The sequence below is a fragment of the Vipera berus genome (genome assembly GCF_964194415.1).
Source record: "Vipera berus genome assembly, chromosome: 1".
Classification (NCBI taxonomy): Eukaryota; Metazoa; Chordata; class Lepidosauria; order Squamata; family Viperidae; genus Vipera; species Vipera berus.
This window is the reverse complement of record NC_138202.1, coordinates 132,873,924-132,891,568: the sequence shown is the minus strand read 5'-3', so window position 1 is coordinate 132,891,568 and position 17,645 is coordinate 132,873,924. Positions and strand designations below refer to the sequence as shown.

The following is a 17,645-nucleotide window of genomic DNA, read 5'->3' as shown; positions in this document are numbered from 1 at the left end:
ATTGTGTTGTTCTTTCTTAGATAAGGATTTATCTCAGGGTAGTCCCTGGGTTTAAAACATACAGTAGGCCAGGAAATAAACCATCGAGCAGATTTATATATGATTTAAACATTATCCAGAAATATTTTATGACAGATTATTGTCCATAATTAGCCCTTTGTTCTTATTACAGAAAGGACCAAACAAAACTCCAGTGGCTGCAATCTGCTTAACAAGCCTCATCACCATGGCTTTTGTTTTCATTGGCCAAGTGAATGTTCTTGCTCCGATAGTTACAATAAACTTCATGCTTACATATATTGCTGTGGATTATTCCTATTTCTCAGTCTCCATGAGCTACAATCTTAAGCAGAACTCCAAAAGGATGCGGCAAGAGGATGCCAGGGCTGTGCTAAGTTGCTCTCGTCCTTTAATACTCAGCAAATCAACTTGTTATGGATCAAATGGAATAGATCAGCGCAGATCAGATGGAACGTTGCTGGAATTCACAAAAGATATGAACCACCTTTTTAAGCCTGTCAATCAAGATCCAGGAATTGATCTAGAACTAAAAGAAAATAATGTGGATGCCGTTCAAGTGATCAAGCAGAGAAAGCAAAAGAAGGCAGCCAAGCAAACATTAGAAGACAGCTTCTGTTTGGCTCTTGAGAACAACATTGCTCATATTCAGGAGCCTTGCAATGATTCCCTAGAATCCAGTGTCAAAAATGTGCAGCATTTTTCACAGCCAAATTGCCAAGATGTGAATGAAAATGATGCGTCTCCATCTGTTATTAGAAAAAACAATCAGAAGGAAGATGACGGAGACCGACATTTGGATGAAATGCGAAAAGCCTCCAGTCCACAGATGGAGGGTAAGAAGATTTGGAGCACATTAAATTATGTATTTGAAAATGAAGAATGCTCATTTGCTTTTCTAAGTAAGGGAAGTGATCATTTATATGTGTTCAGGCTGTTATCCCTTGTGACAAACTGTTTTTTCTTTACAACCGAGCACAGAGACTGTCTTAATTTAATTTGCCAATGGAAAAGTAACCCAGAGTTAATTCACTATGAGACAATTTAGTGCTTACTGTCTCTTTTCCAGTGCTGTGCGTATGCATCCCTCATCCATACAGCAATGTGAGAGGCATTTATTTTTTATCTTTACATGGGTGGCAATACATTCCAAATGTTCAGACCCAGAACATTAATTCCGAATGGCTGTAGTAGTCTACACCAAACAATTCTGAGTTAAAAATGGAATTTATTATATCGCCTAGCTGGATTTTTTTTCCATATCTGAAACTTGCATAGAATTGGGTAAAAAGAATCTGAGGCATGCGGCATTCTCTGGGTGAAATCCAGGTGGGATATTTCCATTGCTAGAATTTGTTTCATTAGTAGAGCCAGTAGAGTTTCCCTATATTCCCTCAAAATGTGCTCCAAATTTCCTTCTTTGAAGCTGATTATCAGGCCAGACAAGGAGGACGGAAACAGACGAACTGCTGCACAGGCAGACATTTGCTTGCAGAACACGGAATTTCACCCAGTTAACTATGTTAATCGAAACACCAAGCTAGAAGAGTTGTGTAAGGGAGAGTGGGAATAAATTCTAAAAGCAAGAACCGAGAGGCTCAGGAAATGTTTGGAAATATTTCCAAAGAAAAATGTAATATGCTTTTCAATATGCAGAAAGATGTCATGCTTAATGTTATATTGTGAAATGTTGTATCTGTCTTTGTTTACTCAGGAACGTACAATTTGACCAGGAGTGCCTAAATGTTTGCTTGCAACTCCAGAACCCAACTTTGCAGGGCCACCTCCCTAAAACCTGTTTCTTTCAAAGCGGAATACACGACTAAGATTTTTCTGATTTTTCAGATTAGAAAAGGGAGAAAGTCAAATCTGTGGGATTTTCTATTTTTTTTTTTTTTTTTTTTTATTGAAAAGTTTTAAAAATACAGTTTTCCTTTAAAAAACCCCCTTCCCCCTCCCTACCTCCCCTCCCTACCTCCCCCCTTCCCCCCCCTCCCCCCCTCCCTCCTCCCCCCCCACCTCCCCCTAACCCCCCTCCCCCCCCCGGACTTCCCAGAGCTAAATACAAGGTATATATATATAAAAAGGCAATCATAAACAACCATATACTAACAACTATAAATTCTAAAATCCATCACTCTCTAACTTATATAGGATCAAACAAAACTTAGCATTATTAAATATATATAGAAGACAAAATAAAAAAAGAAAAAAGAAAACGAAAGAAGACTTATTCAAATGCTAGATAAAACTTCTTGACCCTATACTTATTCTGGATAAACTCAATCCATTTTCTCCATTCCATAATATAATGTTCTTGCGAGTAATCTTTCAAATAGGCCGAAATCTTCGCCATCTCTGCCAAGTCGGAAACCTTTAAAATCCACTCTTGTATAGTCGGCAGTTCCTCTTTCTTCCAATATTGACCTATCAAAAGTCTTGCTGCCGTAACTAAATTCAGCATCAACTTAGAGTCCACAACTGTAGCGTCAACAATTATTCCCAACAAAAAAAATTGCGGACAAAACTTTATCCTCCGTTTAAAAATCTTCTGCATATTCCACCAGACTTTTATCCAAAAAGCCTTGACCTTTTTACATGTCCACCATATGTGAAAATATGTTGCCTCTTCATCACCACACCTCCAACATTTAGGCTGATAATTCGGATACATACTTGCAAGCTTTTTAGGATCTAGATGCCATCTATAAAACATTTTGTAAAAGTTCTCTCTTAAGCTTTGAGCTTGAGTGAATTTTACATTCCTCACCCAGATCTTTTCCCACGTGTCCATTGTAATAACTTCCTGAATGTTTTGGGCCCATTTTATCATACAATCCTTAACAAGCTCTGTTTCTGAATCGATCTCTATCAATGCAAGATATATCCGTTTAATATGTGCTGGTCCTTGATTTCTAATTTGCTTTATCAAATTTTCATCAGTCGTTGCAAATCCATTTTTTTGGTCTTCTTTCCACCTGGCCTGTAACTGAATATATTGAAACCAAGTCTGAACAACCTTCTCTTCTCGCAAGAAACTATATGATTTCAAGCACCAAATATTCCTTTCCAAACTTAAAATTTCCTTGTAAGTAGTCTCATCATGTTTGAAACCAGCATGTATATTTTCTATTGCGTGTTTTGGGATTGCCCACAATGGTATCTTGCTGCTTAACTTATGTCTATACTTCTTCCAAACTCTCAGCAATGCCTGTCTTAAAATATGCATCCTAAACACAGTATCTACCTTCTTATCATACAACAAATATGCATGCCAGCCAAACAACAGATCATGGCCCTCAAGATTTAATAACCTCGATTGTGTCAAATTAATCCAATCACTTATTCCTACTAGTGCAGCAGCTTCATAATATAATTTAAAATTAGGCATTTTAAGGCCACCTCTCTCACGAGTATCCTGCATAATCTTAAGTTTAACTCGTGGCTTTTTCCCTGCCCACACAAATTTATTGATACCACGCTGCCATTCCTCCAAGTTAGAGTCTTTCTTAAGAATCGGTATCATTTGAAATAAGAATAAAAATTTGGGCAGGACATTCATTTTCACTGCTGCGATCCGTCCCAACAAAGACAATTGCAATTTTTCCCAACTCTCCAGTTCTTTTTGAATTTTCCCCCATAACTTTTCATAATTATTTTTATATAGCTTTGTATTAGAGGGCGACAAAATCACCCCCAAATATTTAACCCTTTTAACAATCTCAAATCCAGTTAATCCTTCTAAGAGAGCCTTCTGCAAAACTGTCATATTTCTAGCCAAAATTTTAGTTTTCTGTATATTTACTTTAAATCCAGAAACCTTCCCATATTGTGTTATTATCTCCATCAGGTCCACAACAGAGTTCTCTGGCTGGGTCACTGTAACAACCAGATCATCTGCAAATGCTCTCAATCTGTAATCCTGATCTCCAACTTGTATCCCCTTAATTTTTTCCGAATTCCGAATCTTAACCAATAGTATCTCTAATGTTAATATAAATAACAAGGGCGATAGCGGACAGCCTTGCCTTGTGCCCTTCTCAATATTACATACTGTTGTCAAACTATTGTTAACTATAATTCGGGCAGTTTGTTTTTGGTATAATGCCCTAATCGGTTGTAAAAATTTTTCCCCAAAATCCATTTTGTCTAAAACTTTCAACAAAAATTGCCAGTTCAATTGATCAAAAGCCTTTTCAGCATCTAAAAAGATTAGCGCAGCAGAGATCTGGTTGTGCCTTTCCAAAAACTCTAACACATCAACTATATGTCTCACATTGGTTTTCATTTGTCTTCCACTAATAAACCCCGTTTGGTCCCCATGAATCACCTGTTGCAGAACCCTCATCAGTCTATTAGCCAAAACCTTAGCAAATATCTTATAATCTGTATTTAAAAGCGATATCGGTCTGTAATTTTTAACTAAAGTAGCATCCTGGTCTTCCTTCGGAATCAAAGAGATAAAAGCTGTTCTCCAAGACGGGGGCACCTTTCCCCCCCTCTGGATTGTCTGGAACAGTTCCTTTAACGGTTTTATCATCTCTAATTGTAAGTTTTTATAATAGGCCGCAGTCAAGCCATCAGTGCCTGGTGCTTTATCCACCTTCAGTTCCTTAATAGCTGTAAAAATTTCTTCTTCTGTAATCAGTTGGTTAATCCCCTCTTTTTGTACTTGCGTAAGAACCGGGATGCTAGCCTTCTCCAAATACGTATCAATATCTTTTGCATTAATGTCCTCTTTAGTATATAATTTCGAATAAAAATCCACAAAGGCATCCTTAATAAGATTCTGTTGATACACAACCCTTCCTTTATGCTCAATCTTATCTATATTAGATGCCCTTTGTTTTTTCCTCAGTCTATAAGCCAACCATCTGCCTGGCTTATTAGCATTGCAAAAAGTATTATGCCTAGCAAACCGCAGATTGGTCGCCACTTGATCAGCCATTAATTTATCAAATTGTCCTCGTAACAGTCTAATAGCCTCCTTGATCTTCACCTCCTCTGGGTTCAAAATCAAAGCCTTTTCTTTTTCCTTTATTTCATTCTCCAGTTCTTTCCTTCTAGTTTCCACTGCACGTCTATGTCTATTATTCATATATATCAACACCCCTCTCATATAGGCCTTGCTAGCATCCCAAACCATATCCATAGAGGTACCCTTATTCATATTCATCTCAAAAAAATCCTTCATCCGCTGTTTGCATTCTTCCACATTTCTCTGATTTCTAAACAAATTCTCATTTACGCGCCATGAGCGTCTATCTCCTCTTTCCTTATCAATCTCCAACCACACTGGACTGTGATCAGAGATAATTCTTGCGCAGATTTTCACCTTTTTAGTTCTCAAAAGAAGATCATTAGTCAACAAAATAAAATCAATCCTCGAAAAAGATTGGTGTCTATCAGAATAAAATGTATAATCCTTCTCCCGCAAATGTCTCTCACGCCAAATATCTCGCAATTCCAGGTCATCCTTCATTTCAAAAAAAGATTTAGGCAGTCTAGCGTGACTTGGAATGCGTTTAAAGGCTCCAGCCTTATCCAACTGTACATCCATAACTCCATTCCAGTCCCCCATAAAAATAAAGGATTTATAATCCAACTGGGTAAGCTTTGTATGAAGTAAACTAAAAAAGTCAGCTTGTTGTTGATTTGGAGCATATAATCCAACTAAAAGCGTCTTTTTACCTTCAAACAACAGCTCGATCATAACATATCTTCCATGCTTATCTGCTTCAATTAGGTCCGCTGTTAAGGCACTTTTAACATAAACAACCACTCCATTTTTCTTATTCTCTGCAGAAGCAACAAATTGCGTACCCAGCCTCGAGTTCAATAAATACTTTTGATCCAAAACTCTAATATGCGTTTCTTGCAGGCATATAACATCTATCTTAAATTGTTTTAAATATTGAAAAACTTTCTTCCTCTTCTGCGGTGAGTTTAGTCCATTAACATTCCAGGTTAAAAATTTAGTTGCCATGTATATCCTCGAAAAGCTCTTGGACCACAGCTTTGATAGGACTGGTTACTTTAGGCCGTGCTCCTCCCACAGCTTGGCTATGAATGCGATGTGAAGAATCTGAAGACTTTTGCTGATCTTGTTCTTTTATTTTCTTTGCTCGTTTTAAAGCAGCACGCGTCACTCTTTGCTCTCTAGGATCATCCAAAGAGATTGTAGCTTGATCTCCTCCAGCACCATTTTCCTCTGTTTCCTCCTCTTGTTGTTCTTCTTCTCCAGATCCCTTTCCAGCTTCCAAGAGCGTTAATGAGGTTGCTTTTAAGACATTATTGTAGAAATCACGTGCTTGTTTCACAGTAGTCAGCCTATACCTTTTACCTTCATACATCACCATCAGCCCCTCTGGAATCTCCCATCTGAACCTTATATCTCTTTGCTTGAGCTCTTGCACAAGAAATGTATAGTCCTTTCTTCCCCTTAAAATCCTTGGAGGAATTTCTTTTAAAACCAAGACTTCTTGTTCAGCAATCACAACCTTAACATCATAGGCAGCTTGTATAACTTGATCTCTAATTTCTCTTTTTGCAAAATAAACCACCACATCTCTAGGCAACTTTCTCTGTCTGGCAATCCATGAATTCACCCGAAACACTTTATCCATAGCTGCTCTTATTTCAGATGCTGGCTGGTTCAATACCCCTTCGAGAGCCTCAGAGATCAGCTGCTTTAAATCTTCTTTAACATTCTCTTTTAAGCCTCTAATTCTGACAGCAAACTGCATCTGGTAATGTTGGGCATGGCTTAACTCCCTTTCCAACTTGCCTCTTTCAATTTCATTCTCCCGTGCTTTTACTTCTAGTATAGCATTCCTTTGAGCCAAATCATCCACTTTTTCATCTAAATCTTCCACACATTCCGCCACTTTATGCACTGAAGTCAAAATGTCTACCTTCATCACGCTGTACTTCTGTTCCATCCTCTCTTCCATTCTTTCCTCAAATTTCAAATCTGTGGGATTTTCTGAAAGAGATAAGAGGGTTGGGTGAGTTGGAACTAGGGGTTTTAGTTCTTCCTGAAAGGGATTCAAAGGTAAAATTGTGCCAAATTACAAGTAAAATGGATTTTTGTTGTTGATTCAGGCAGACTATTCAATCCCTAGTGGATTTTGGTTTGTTTTAGAAGTACACAAAGGTCACTTTTGAATGTATCCATCTTATATTTTATTTTATTTTATTTTTGAAAGCTTTCTTTTTTCTCTTGTCCTGCAGATATAAATCTAAAACAACAAAGCCAAGAATTAGAAATTCAGAAAATACCAGTTTCTTTCTATTCCAAGCTTTGTGATCATCGGGTTTCCTTTTTTGGTGTGAGTCATCTTCTAATATTTCAAACCTCTTTGTAACATGGCAGGCAAGAAGTTATGAATATTACTATTTATCCAGTAGTAGACTTCAAATCATTATACATAGAATAGGACTTTGCAGCTCTTTGGATTCAAAGACAAAGGGATGCTTCAGTGCAATCCTTCAAACCAAACCAAAACAAATACATATTTTCTGAGGACTGTGTAACAACTATGGAGAGAGTCACGTGATTACAAGAATCTGCTTTAAGGATGTACAGACAGGTGCTAAATATGAAACCCAGCATGCTCCATGCCTTTGAATCCAAAGTAGTATAAAATAATAATAAAAAAGAAACAGGGTTTCTAGATAGGAGCCATGTAGCTGAAAAAAATGGGAGCAGTTTGCATTCCTAATCTAGGTCAAAAAGAAGTGTGAAAAAGAAAAAAAAATAGAATTAGGATAAGTCGCAACATGGTGTGATGCTTCAGATCAGGAAGTTGATGTAATCTAGACCTCACTAATTTCATGTTGCCAGTATATGTGGGACTGCAACATGTATGATTCCATCCTTCCGAGGTAGGTAAAATGAGGACCCAGATTTTTGGGGGCAATAAGCTGACTGTAATAATGCCACTTGGGGGGGGCGAAAGCCCTAATAAGCAGGCATATACATAGAATGAAGGCTACTGCTAAGCACATTGATTTGTGCTTTGAATTGTAAGCCGCCTTGAGTCTTCGGAGAAGGGCGGGATATAAATGGGAATAAAATAAATGTATGATTCCAGATAGTGTGGCTAATTAAGGCATACCGTGACCAGAAGTCTATCCATTGATTGGATGAGATGCAGCATGATTGAGTGTAAAGGTCAAGATGAAAAAGTTCATACGTGTCAACCACATATTGTGGGTAACTGGGTTAATTTTCCTGGCATTGGCTATGGCTATCGGGTGAGATATCTTAACATCATTTAAAATGCTAAGACTTAAAATGATTATTGTACAAAATAATAGGGGACTCAGTCAATAGCATTTAACTTTTAATAACTGCCTGGACATTTCATCTTTACAGATATTCTGCATCTAAATACCAATTGCTAGGAATGACAGCTAATATTTTCATATCTGGTTGGATAAGTTTCCCAGAAGCCTCTCCTGGTCAGTTCTGGTATCAGATGGATAAAAAGCACCCTTAATCTGTTGCAACATCATTGGTTTCATATCTTTACATTCCTGCCCACAAAACAAAGCAGATTAAATTTGAGAGCTGATGCTGCCTTTTCCATATGGTTCAACTGTATCTGGAAATTCAAACACTCTAATAACAAGTTGAAATTGACAAAAATTGGTCCTGAAAGATATATAGCCTCTGGTATTAAAGATTTCACATCCCCAAGACTTACTCACCCAATAAGTTAAATAATTTTTAGTTTACCTGCACCAAAAATTCTTTGAAATCTTGCCAATAATGAGGCAAGAAGTAGAACATGCTAAGACATCTTATCCGCTTTTGAATGCTTACCTTGTTTCCCACAGAAATAGGAACATTCTAATAACAAAAGCAGCTAAATTTAATTTATCACAGCTTAATCATAAATATCCTCTTTCCTACAGGCAATAGTTTCATTAGCCATTATGTTCGTTATTCAGTGGATTTATACCCTCGTTAATTTGGGATTAGCAATTATTTTGTATTTCTACATTGGCAAAGCAAGTCCAGGACTACCACCTGGTAAATATTTTTTTTTCTTCCTCCTCCTCCTCCTCCTCCTCCTCCTCCTCCTCCTCCTCCTCCTCCTCCTCCTCCTCCTCCTCCTCCTGATACAAAGATCTGGTTCTTGCCTCTCTGTCTCCTGGGTCTGCTTCATATTCTTTGACCTTCTCCTCATTTCACTTGCTAGATAAATTTAAGTCCTTTAAAGTTTTTACCTCCATTTATAAATTTGTCTTATTCTGAATCATTCAAGATGGTAAAAATGAAGCTTACAGTACTCAATGAATGTGGAATAAAGTTTGAGCAGATGAAAATGAAGTTGCCTATTCTTCATTGTCAACTTGGTTTTAGGACAATAACCTATTTTTAAAAAAATGATGGGGTTGTTAAAAACTGAGACTGAAAGTAAAGAGAATTAAATATTTCTAGAATAGTTTTTACATTAATAGAAATTAACTACTGCACTGCAGATTAGAAAAAGCACCATGAATTCAAAATATACCAGCAGGCTGTAAGATCACATTTGACCTTAAAAAAGAATGCAAATCTTTCCCACTTTTCCAGTTATAACCTCAGTGGCTGTATTTTATAAAAACTGACACCAGCCTGAAGAATCACCGAACTAAAGCTATCAACCTTAATTTTGTCCTTCTTGAATTACAAGTGCAGTGGTGTGTACACAAGTGTTGACAATCCTTCCATTTTTCAGCTTCAGCTAGCTTGCAAACAATATTTGACAGCAGAATCTTTAAAAGCTTTTTAAAAAATAATTGGGAACAACTAATTTATTTTTTTGCTGCTTTCTATGCAGGTATAATAAATTACCGGTATACTGAAAATTGCAATTCAAAATAAAGGTTAAGCTCTTCTCAACTTTTAGAATCATACCATTGCATCATGGAGAAAAAGTTAGAAAGTCTCCAAATATAGGTAATATTTAGAGCCAGCATTGCTTAATTAAATTTAGTTTAAGAAGAACATTGGAGAACTGCATTTCTATTATGGTTAAACTTACTCAAACTAACTTCAGTTATTAAGGCTTAAAGAAGGACTCTTAGTTTTTGTAACTCTTCCCCTCAGAGATATTCCCTTTGGAGAAAAAAGGTGTCCAAATTCTCCAAAATACACAGCTGCTTTAATACTTTGAAGACAGGAACTTCCTTTGTGCTAACATGTTTTGCCTAGCACTATTCTTTAACATTTTGCACAGTTGCAATCATCTGCATTTGTTTCTTGTTTCTACAGGTGCAGCAGCTAATTTCAGCCTTTTCAAGTGGATTAAACTCCTTTTGCTTAATGCCTGCAGGTTGGTTTTGGTGACTAAGAAAATCCACGCTCTCTCTAGTTTGTAGAGAGCAACTCAAGTTTACTAGCTTTTACTGAGAAACAATTGATGATGAGTCTAATGGAATTTAGGATTGGTTAATGATAACCATGATTTTAAATAGTCACAAATGAATTTGTAATGAAAAAACAAATCCCTGTGGTTTAAAGCCCTTGTATATGTATATAAAAAATCTCATTTAGTCCATTACAGGATTCACTTGCAATTATGAAATAATAATTGAGCTACAAAAATTTTAGAACTTTACTACATAACAAGCCAAAATTTAAATGTGCAATTGAGTACAGTACAAAACCCTATTACTAAGCACTACTAAAATACTGAACTCTGAATATTAACTGTTTCTACCTCTAAAAATCCTTTAAAAGGTTAAGGGAAAAAAAACAAAAAAACCCATAAGACTTCTTCAAAATGCCTTCAAGTATTGGGCAGCAACTATGTCAGCAGCAACCAACATGGGTCCTTCCTTCATGAGCAACTTCACAGTGCCTGCAGAGTCAGTCTGGCATTGGATAGGGCTTTTACCTTCTTTTACCGGTCTACTATAGGGAGTGTCCTCTCGCACTGTATTGTGGTTTGGTATGTTGGCCTGACAGCCACGGATAGGAAGATATTACAGAGGGTGGTGAGCACAGCACAAAACATCGTGGGCTGTCCCCTGACACCACTGGATGGCATCACCAGGGCTCGCTGCCTTGGAAGAGTGAGGAAAATTCTCAGGGACGACTCACCATCGGGTAGGAGATATAGAAGTATAGCCAGCCATACCAACAGGCTGAAGAACAGCTTCTTTCCATGGGCTGTCAGGCTTCTGAACGGGAAATAACTATGTATGATTGACTTGTGAGGCCGGTGTGTTGTGTTGTGCAATTAGCTCACATGGTGTAACAAGATGGTGGTTTTGTTGTCACTGTGAGTTGTGGTGGGACACGAAGGGAGGTTCAGCCAATCTCACTATACACATGTTGTACTTTGATAATAAAGGTTCATTCATTCATTCATTCATCTGTTAATGCCAAAAGAGAAAGAATAGAATGGAATGGAACAGAACAGAACAGAACAGAACAGAATAGAATTAGAATAGAATAGAATAGAATAGAATAGAATAGAATAGAATAGAATAGAATAGAATAGAATAGAATAGAATAGAATAGAATAGAATAGAATCTGGAAGGGACCTTGGAGGTCTTCTAGTCCAGCCCCCTGCTCAAGCAGGAGAACCTAAACCAGTGATGGCAAACCTTTTAGAGACCAAGTGCCCAAAAACTGCCCCGCCCCTGCCCCACCCCCACCCACAGGGCCACCTATTGCCTTCACAGCCCGCTGCAGATTGCCCAGGTGGCCCTGCAGCACCATGGTGGCCACGCCCTCTGCCCACATACCGCAGCATCATCTGCACGTGACGGGGTGCAAGGGCGGAGTATTGTCCCTGCTGCCCAACTGCCATGTCCTTGGCTGCACTGCTCCATGCAGGACGCGCCCTGGGGCAACTCTCCTCCAGAGGGGCTGCTGGTGAGGGGACTGTGGGGGGAGGTGGGGCTGGAACAGGGGAACGCATGCCCACAAAGACGGCTCTGAGTGCCGCCTCTGGCATGTGTGCCATAGGTTCACCAACACTGACCTATCCCGTCTCAAAGTAATAGTAGTAAAAGCTGTCTTCTCAGTGGCTCAGCTATATATGATTTAGGCAGGGGTAGGAAACTGTCAGCCCCTTGACTTCCCTGGATCATATCACTGAACTTCAGCCCTGTGTCTTGCTTTCTGGCCCTATAAAAGTGCCCAGTGAAACCTTGATGCACTTATTTGACAGTGAAAGCCATTTCTGAACTAACTAAATACATGCGAAGACATACGGAAGCAGTTTGCTCCTATTGAGAAACTCTACATCTCCACTTGTTTTCTCTCTGAATTTTGTAAATTTTGTAAACTTAAAAAACAAACAAACTTGTGGCTCCTGGTTAAAAGACTGAACATTATATTGGGCTCAGAAGTCTAGTGCAAGACAAGACTCATGCAAGTAATCCCCGACTTATGAGCACAGGGGTTTTTTATATTTTTTTCAGGGATTTAATTTAATCTTTTTTAATTGTTTTTAATTTTTGTATCGATGTTTTAAGTACCCTGTAAACCGCCCTGAGTCCTACGGGAAAGGGCGGTATATAAATTCAATCAAATTCAAATTCAATTCAAAAATTTCCATAGCTAAGCAAGTCAGTTGTTAAGTGAATTTTGCCTCATTTTACAACCTTCCTTGCCACAGTTGTTAAGTCAGTCACTGCAGTTGTTAAACAGGTATCATGGTTGTTAAGTGTAACCTGGCTTCCCTACTGACTTTGCTTGTCAGAAGGCCTCAAAACGTGATGATCGCATGACTCTGGGACACTGCAATTGTCATAAATACAGGCCAGGTGCCAAGCGGCTGAATTTTGATCATGTGACCCTGGGGGGAGGCTGCAGCGGTTTTAAATAGGAAAAACGGTCAGACTTTCTTTCAGTGCTGTTGAATGGTCAGTAAATGAATGGTTGTAAGTTGAGGACTACCATTAGTGCAACAGAGGTGCTCATGTTCTGATTGCTGTGATCCCACCAAACAATTAGACTGCCATATCAGTTGAAGTTCCAAATCTTCTTCAAAGACAGAGCCACACTAGCATGGCCTGGTCTGGGTGATAGAAATGGAGGATAACTGAACCAAGGTTAAAAAGCACTCTTAAGCTTCTGGTACCCCTTAAGAGCCCTCCATTAACCTAGAATTCAGAAGAGTTCTTAAACTGCTTTAATTATTTTGTAGGGCAATATAACCCAACTCCGAGCAGTTACCAAGCTCCATCATTGTGCCTTCTCATACGCCACAAAATTCATTCCACAGGAAAGTTGTTTCCCAAGGCAAGTAAATGTAAAAGACAGAGAGAGCATCTGCATATGGATAACAGTTTGGCTCAGACCATTGTATTATTTCTTCTAGTAGCTTTATACAGATATTAAAAATGTTTTGAAGACATCCGCCAATTCACTTATCGCCACACATGTTAAAAGCGTTGTTTTCTAGTGCCTGTATCCCAAAGATGCTTTTTCACGAGGCAACTGGACTTTCTTGTTTTTCTTTGAAGGCGTTTAGCTTCTCATCCAAGAAGCGTCTTCAGCTCTATTTTTCTTTGAAGAAGCTTCTTGGATGAGAAGCAAAACGCCTTCAAAGAAAAACAAGAAAGTCCAGTTGCCTCGTGAAAAAGCACCTTTGGGATAACTCTGACCTGGACGACTGAGAATCTCCATAGACATCTAGTGCCTCTAATCATCCTACTAATTCTATGTTTCTGTGTATGTCCTGAAACTATATTTTAAGGCATTTATAATCAACAATTATTTACAAAGAATGAATAAGAAGTTTCTTATTAATTACCCAGGAATCGCAAGACATTGAAACAATATATAAGTAAAAATCCAGATATCTCCCCTTTCAGAAACTGTATCTATGAGGGAGGTAAGCATTCAAATTACAATAGACTGTATTTTGTGGCTATAGAAATACAGTTCTTAGCTATAGAGCAGTTGAGAATGTTCTCTGGACAATCATTGCCAGAATATGAACCCAGGACATTGATAACAGCTTGGCTTACCTTGCCCACTCCCAAATCTCACCCATATATGCTTGCATTGGATCAGGGCCTATTTTACTTATAACATTTGTGTACCGTTTCCCATTAAAAAACAAAACGGAAGCAGCTTACAACCAAATGTTAATTCAAAGCAAAAAGATCCTGGTTAATTGGTTTCCACAGTTAGTTTTCAGACATTCCATTGAGTCTTCAGCTGGAGTGCTTTGTTCACTCAAGACTGGGTGACCATGGCTGGTGATCTGGGAACACCCAGGAATACATTGCTATCTTGCTACATCTATCTTGCTATGTCACTACTTGGGGAATATGATAAGTGAAAGGAGCTTTCCAGCAGCTGTGTTTGTTCAATATTATTAAACCAAATTGTCTAACCACTGTGTGTGAATGTGTGTCATTTTAAACTTTTGGAGTAGACCTTCATGGCTAATTACAGGTTTTTTCCCCCTCAACTCTAGCGAGTGATATATAGTATGGAAAATGTTATTTTACTATCAGACATGTGTGAATGTAATTGAACATTATGCTAAGGGTTTTTTTTAAAATGTTTAGTTTAATAGGGAATTAACAAAACACTATTTTAAAAAAAATAGAAAAGAGGTTAAACAAAAGATCAAAGTATTAAGGAGTTAAGTCAAATTAAAAAATATAGACTTTGAAAATTAAAGAGAAATATGAAAGTCTAAACACTATTTCTGTTCAGAAGAGGATTTGTATAATTAGATGGAGATCATTGTGGGGATTGTACACAATAAGCTTTCTGAGCATTTCATTTTTCCCCTCTCACTTTTTTCTCAGGACTGTTGCCTGCTAACAAGGAATGTTTGGAAGCAGCAGGCATCATGTTAAGAGGTTGGTCCTTTGCCATAAAGCATACATTGTAACAGGAACAAACCTCCATCTTCTAGTTGCATGGATCAGAGCAGCTAAAGTACTTGGCAATAAACGAGAAGGAGCAAATATGTGTGGAAAAGAAAAAAAAAACCTTGACTTGCATGTTTTTAGAATAGCTGTTACATAAGAAAGAATTCTAGCCAAATGCGAGAGCCATAAGAAAAAGTTGGCATTCCATTCTGGAGTGAAGTTTTGGGGTGTTTCGCAGAATGCATTCTTTCTTTGTTTTATTTACATAGTTCAGAGTGCAGCTGCAGATCTATTGGGAAACAATGGGGCAACTGAAGGTTTTGTGTTCTTTTGTTTTGCAGGGGAAGGCCATCCCCAGAGGAGCGATTTGTTGTGACACCGACCTTTGCAACAGTTGGCATGGAGACCACTCAACTCACTGAAGAGAATACAGATTTTGCTTCCCGGGATCGTTACCATCATTCCTCTATTATCACCCGAGAAGAGTTGGTCCATCAGTTCCAATGAGAGAGCTACGTGCCATTCACTTTAACAGCCAACTAAAGACTCTTGACTACAGACATACCACCTGATTAAAAGGCTTGCCCTTTTCCCAACTGATCTTAATGAATACTGAAATTTCCAATTAAGGGGAGTCAGAGAAGGAGTGGCAGGCAAGTTCAAACCCTGCTGTGTCTAAAAAGAGGATCTGGGTTTTCATTCCAGAGCATCGGATAGTTTTGTGCAATAACAATCAGTCTAAAACAGAATGTAGTTTTGTAACACTACCTGTATTTGCTAGAGGACATAGGCCACCCCAAATTCCATTCCACAGGCAGGTCCTTCTGAAATCTAGAGTTGCACCAGGCTTCTCCAAAGTGGTTGGTATAGATCGCCCAAAGATCAGTAGGACTATCCACTGGTTTTGTTGTTAATATTACTATTTGTAGCAGTGTTCATTAAAGTGTTTATTAAATTATTTTCAGGTAGTAAACATTTGGGGAGTTGATCAGCAATCTGAAACTTAATGAAGAGGTCAGTGAATTGAAGAATTTAGGGACATCCTGAATTACAGGATATAAAGAGAGAAAGATGTTATGGACAATCAATGCAAGTGTTTACTATGGGTAGAAAAGCTGAGTTTTCTAATACCTTCTCCAGGATTGGATCAAACTTTTCTGAGTCTTGCAGTTGTCCTTATTTATATTTCAAAATTTAGGCACAAACAATTAGCTGTGACACGGAGACGTCCTTGGACAAGCGCTGGCTCTTCGGTTTTGAAACGGAGATGAGCACCGGCCCCTAGAGTCGGAAACGACTAGCACGCATGTGCGGGGGATCCTTTACCTTTACCTAAAATTTAAATTGCACTTTAATCTTCAAACTTCCCATGCCTTCTAAGTCTTGCCCAGAATGCTGTATAATGAGATATTAATACATTTTTGTAATTTATTATCATGGAAAAACCTATACAGTATACTGTAAAGAGCAGATCCTCAAATGCTTCAAAGAGTAATATTAAAGCTACAATACATTACTCATTTGTATTGTTCACATCTGATTAAACAACAAAAAGAACACTTTAAGAGATATCTTTGGGTTAATGCTGGCAAATCCATGGTTAGTCCCCCATGTTTTGACATCAGGACTGTTACATATATGGCTTGGAGGTGAGCTGTCAAAGTGAAATGTGTGAGCAGAATTTATCTGTCTGTGGAGATTCTCAGTCATCCAGGTCATAGTTTTCTCAAAAATGCTTTTTCAAAAGGCAACTGGACTGGGGTTTCCCCCCGCGCCCCCTAAGGAAGAGGAAGGCATTTCACTTCTCAACCAAGAAGCTTCATCAGTTCTGGCAGGAGGGTGGAGGTGATGGAAGGATTAGAACTAACCCCACCATCCTGCCAGAACCAATGAAGCTTCTTAAATGAGAAGCGAAACATCTTCCTTGGGGGGAGGGGGGAATCAGTCCAGTTGCCTTTTGAAAAAGCACCTTTGAGACAAGAATTTATGTGCTTGGTAAAGCGACTTGGAATCTGATGCCAGTAAAGTAACATTGCCAAATTTGATTTCTAAGTAAGTAGAAACACTATGGAAACATGTTTTGTTCTGTAGTAAGAGTCCTGAAGGTTAATAAATTGTCATATTTATACAGAGATTAAAAGCTACTTATTCATTTATGTTTCCCCTTCTTTTGCTTATAATTTGAGAGAGTGTGAAGTCAAGAATTCTAATGTTAAGAATAATATATCTTAAGAGTTTTATATACCAGGTGTTCAAAAGTTATCATTCCCTATTTCCCCTCTTGTTTTTGCTGTCTCAATCTTTTTCCATTATTTTCCTCTTTTATTTTATTTGATGAACAATAAGTGTTGTTACTAAAACAAATAGTAAATGGCACTTCTTATTTGACTGCGCCGTGCAGCCTAAGAGAACTATGATTTAGTTTTATGTTCTGTGAAAAAAGGGATGTTCTGTTAAGCCTTTTCAAATTTTTAACATAAGTGAAATAAATCCGCTTTCACTTTAACTGGGGAAAAAACAAAACCTTGCCAATTTAATTTTTTAAAAAAGGCTGCAAATATTTCTACAATTTCTTCTGGAGTTAAAGTTCAGGTTCTAATTTCTTAAATTTCATTTTCTGAATGTTAAATTTTATTTACTAAATTAATTTCTTCAGTTTTTTTAAAAAGAGTTTGTTAAATAAATTAATTCTTGAGCTAATCCATTATATGTGAGGACTTCAGATTAGAATGTGTCTTCCACAGAAAAAAGTGGGGTGCTGATTGTAATGGAGCCTATGAAA

At 37.9% G+C, this 17,645-nt stretch overlaps 1 protein-coding gene across 1 annotated transcript in view; it reads left to right on the top strand.

Annotated features, from left to right (window-relative positions):
- SLC12A8 (solute carrier family 12 member 8) overlaps positions 1-17,364 on the top strand; it is an 86,296-nt gene extending 68,932 nt beyond the window's left edge. The window contains exons 10-14 of the mRNA XM_081327940.1: positions 173-854; positions 7,252-7,349; positions 8,941-9,058; positions 10,286-10,346; positions 15,205-17,364. Of these exons, the coding sequence (XP_081184066.1) occupies positions 173-854; positions 7,252-7,349; positions 8,941-9,058; positions 10,286-10,346; positions 15,205-15,370 (1,125 nt within the window). The 3' untranslated portion in view covers positions 15,371-17,364. The remainder of the gene's footprint in view (positions 1-172; positions 855-7,251; positions 7,350-8,940; positions 9,059-10,285; positions 10,347-15,204) is intronic.
- The last annotated feature ends 281 nt before the right edge of the window (positions 17,365-17,645 follow it).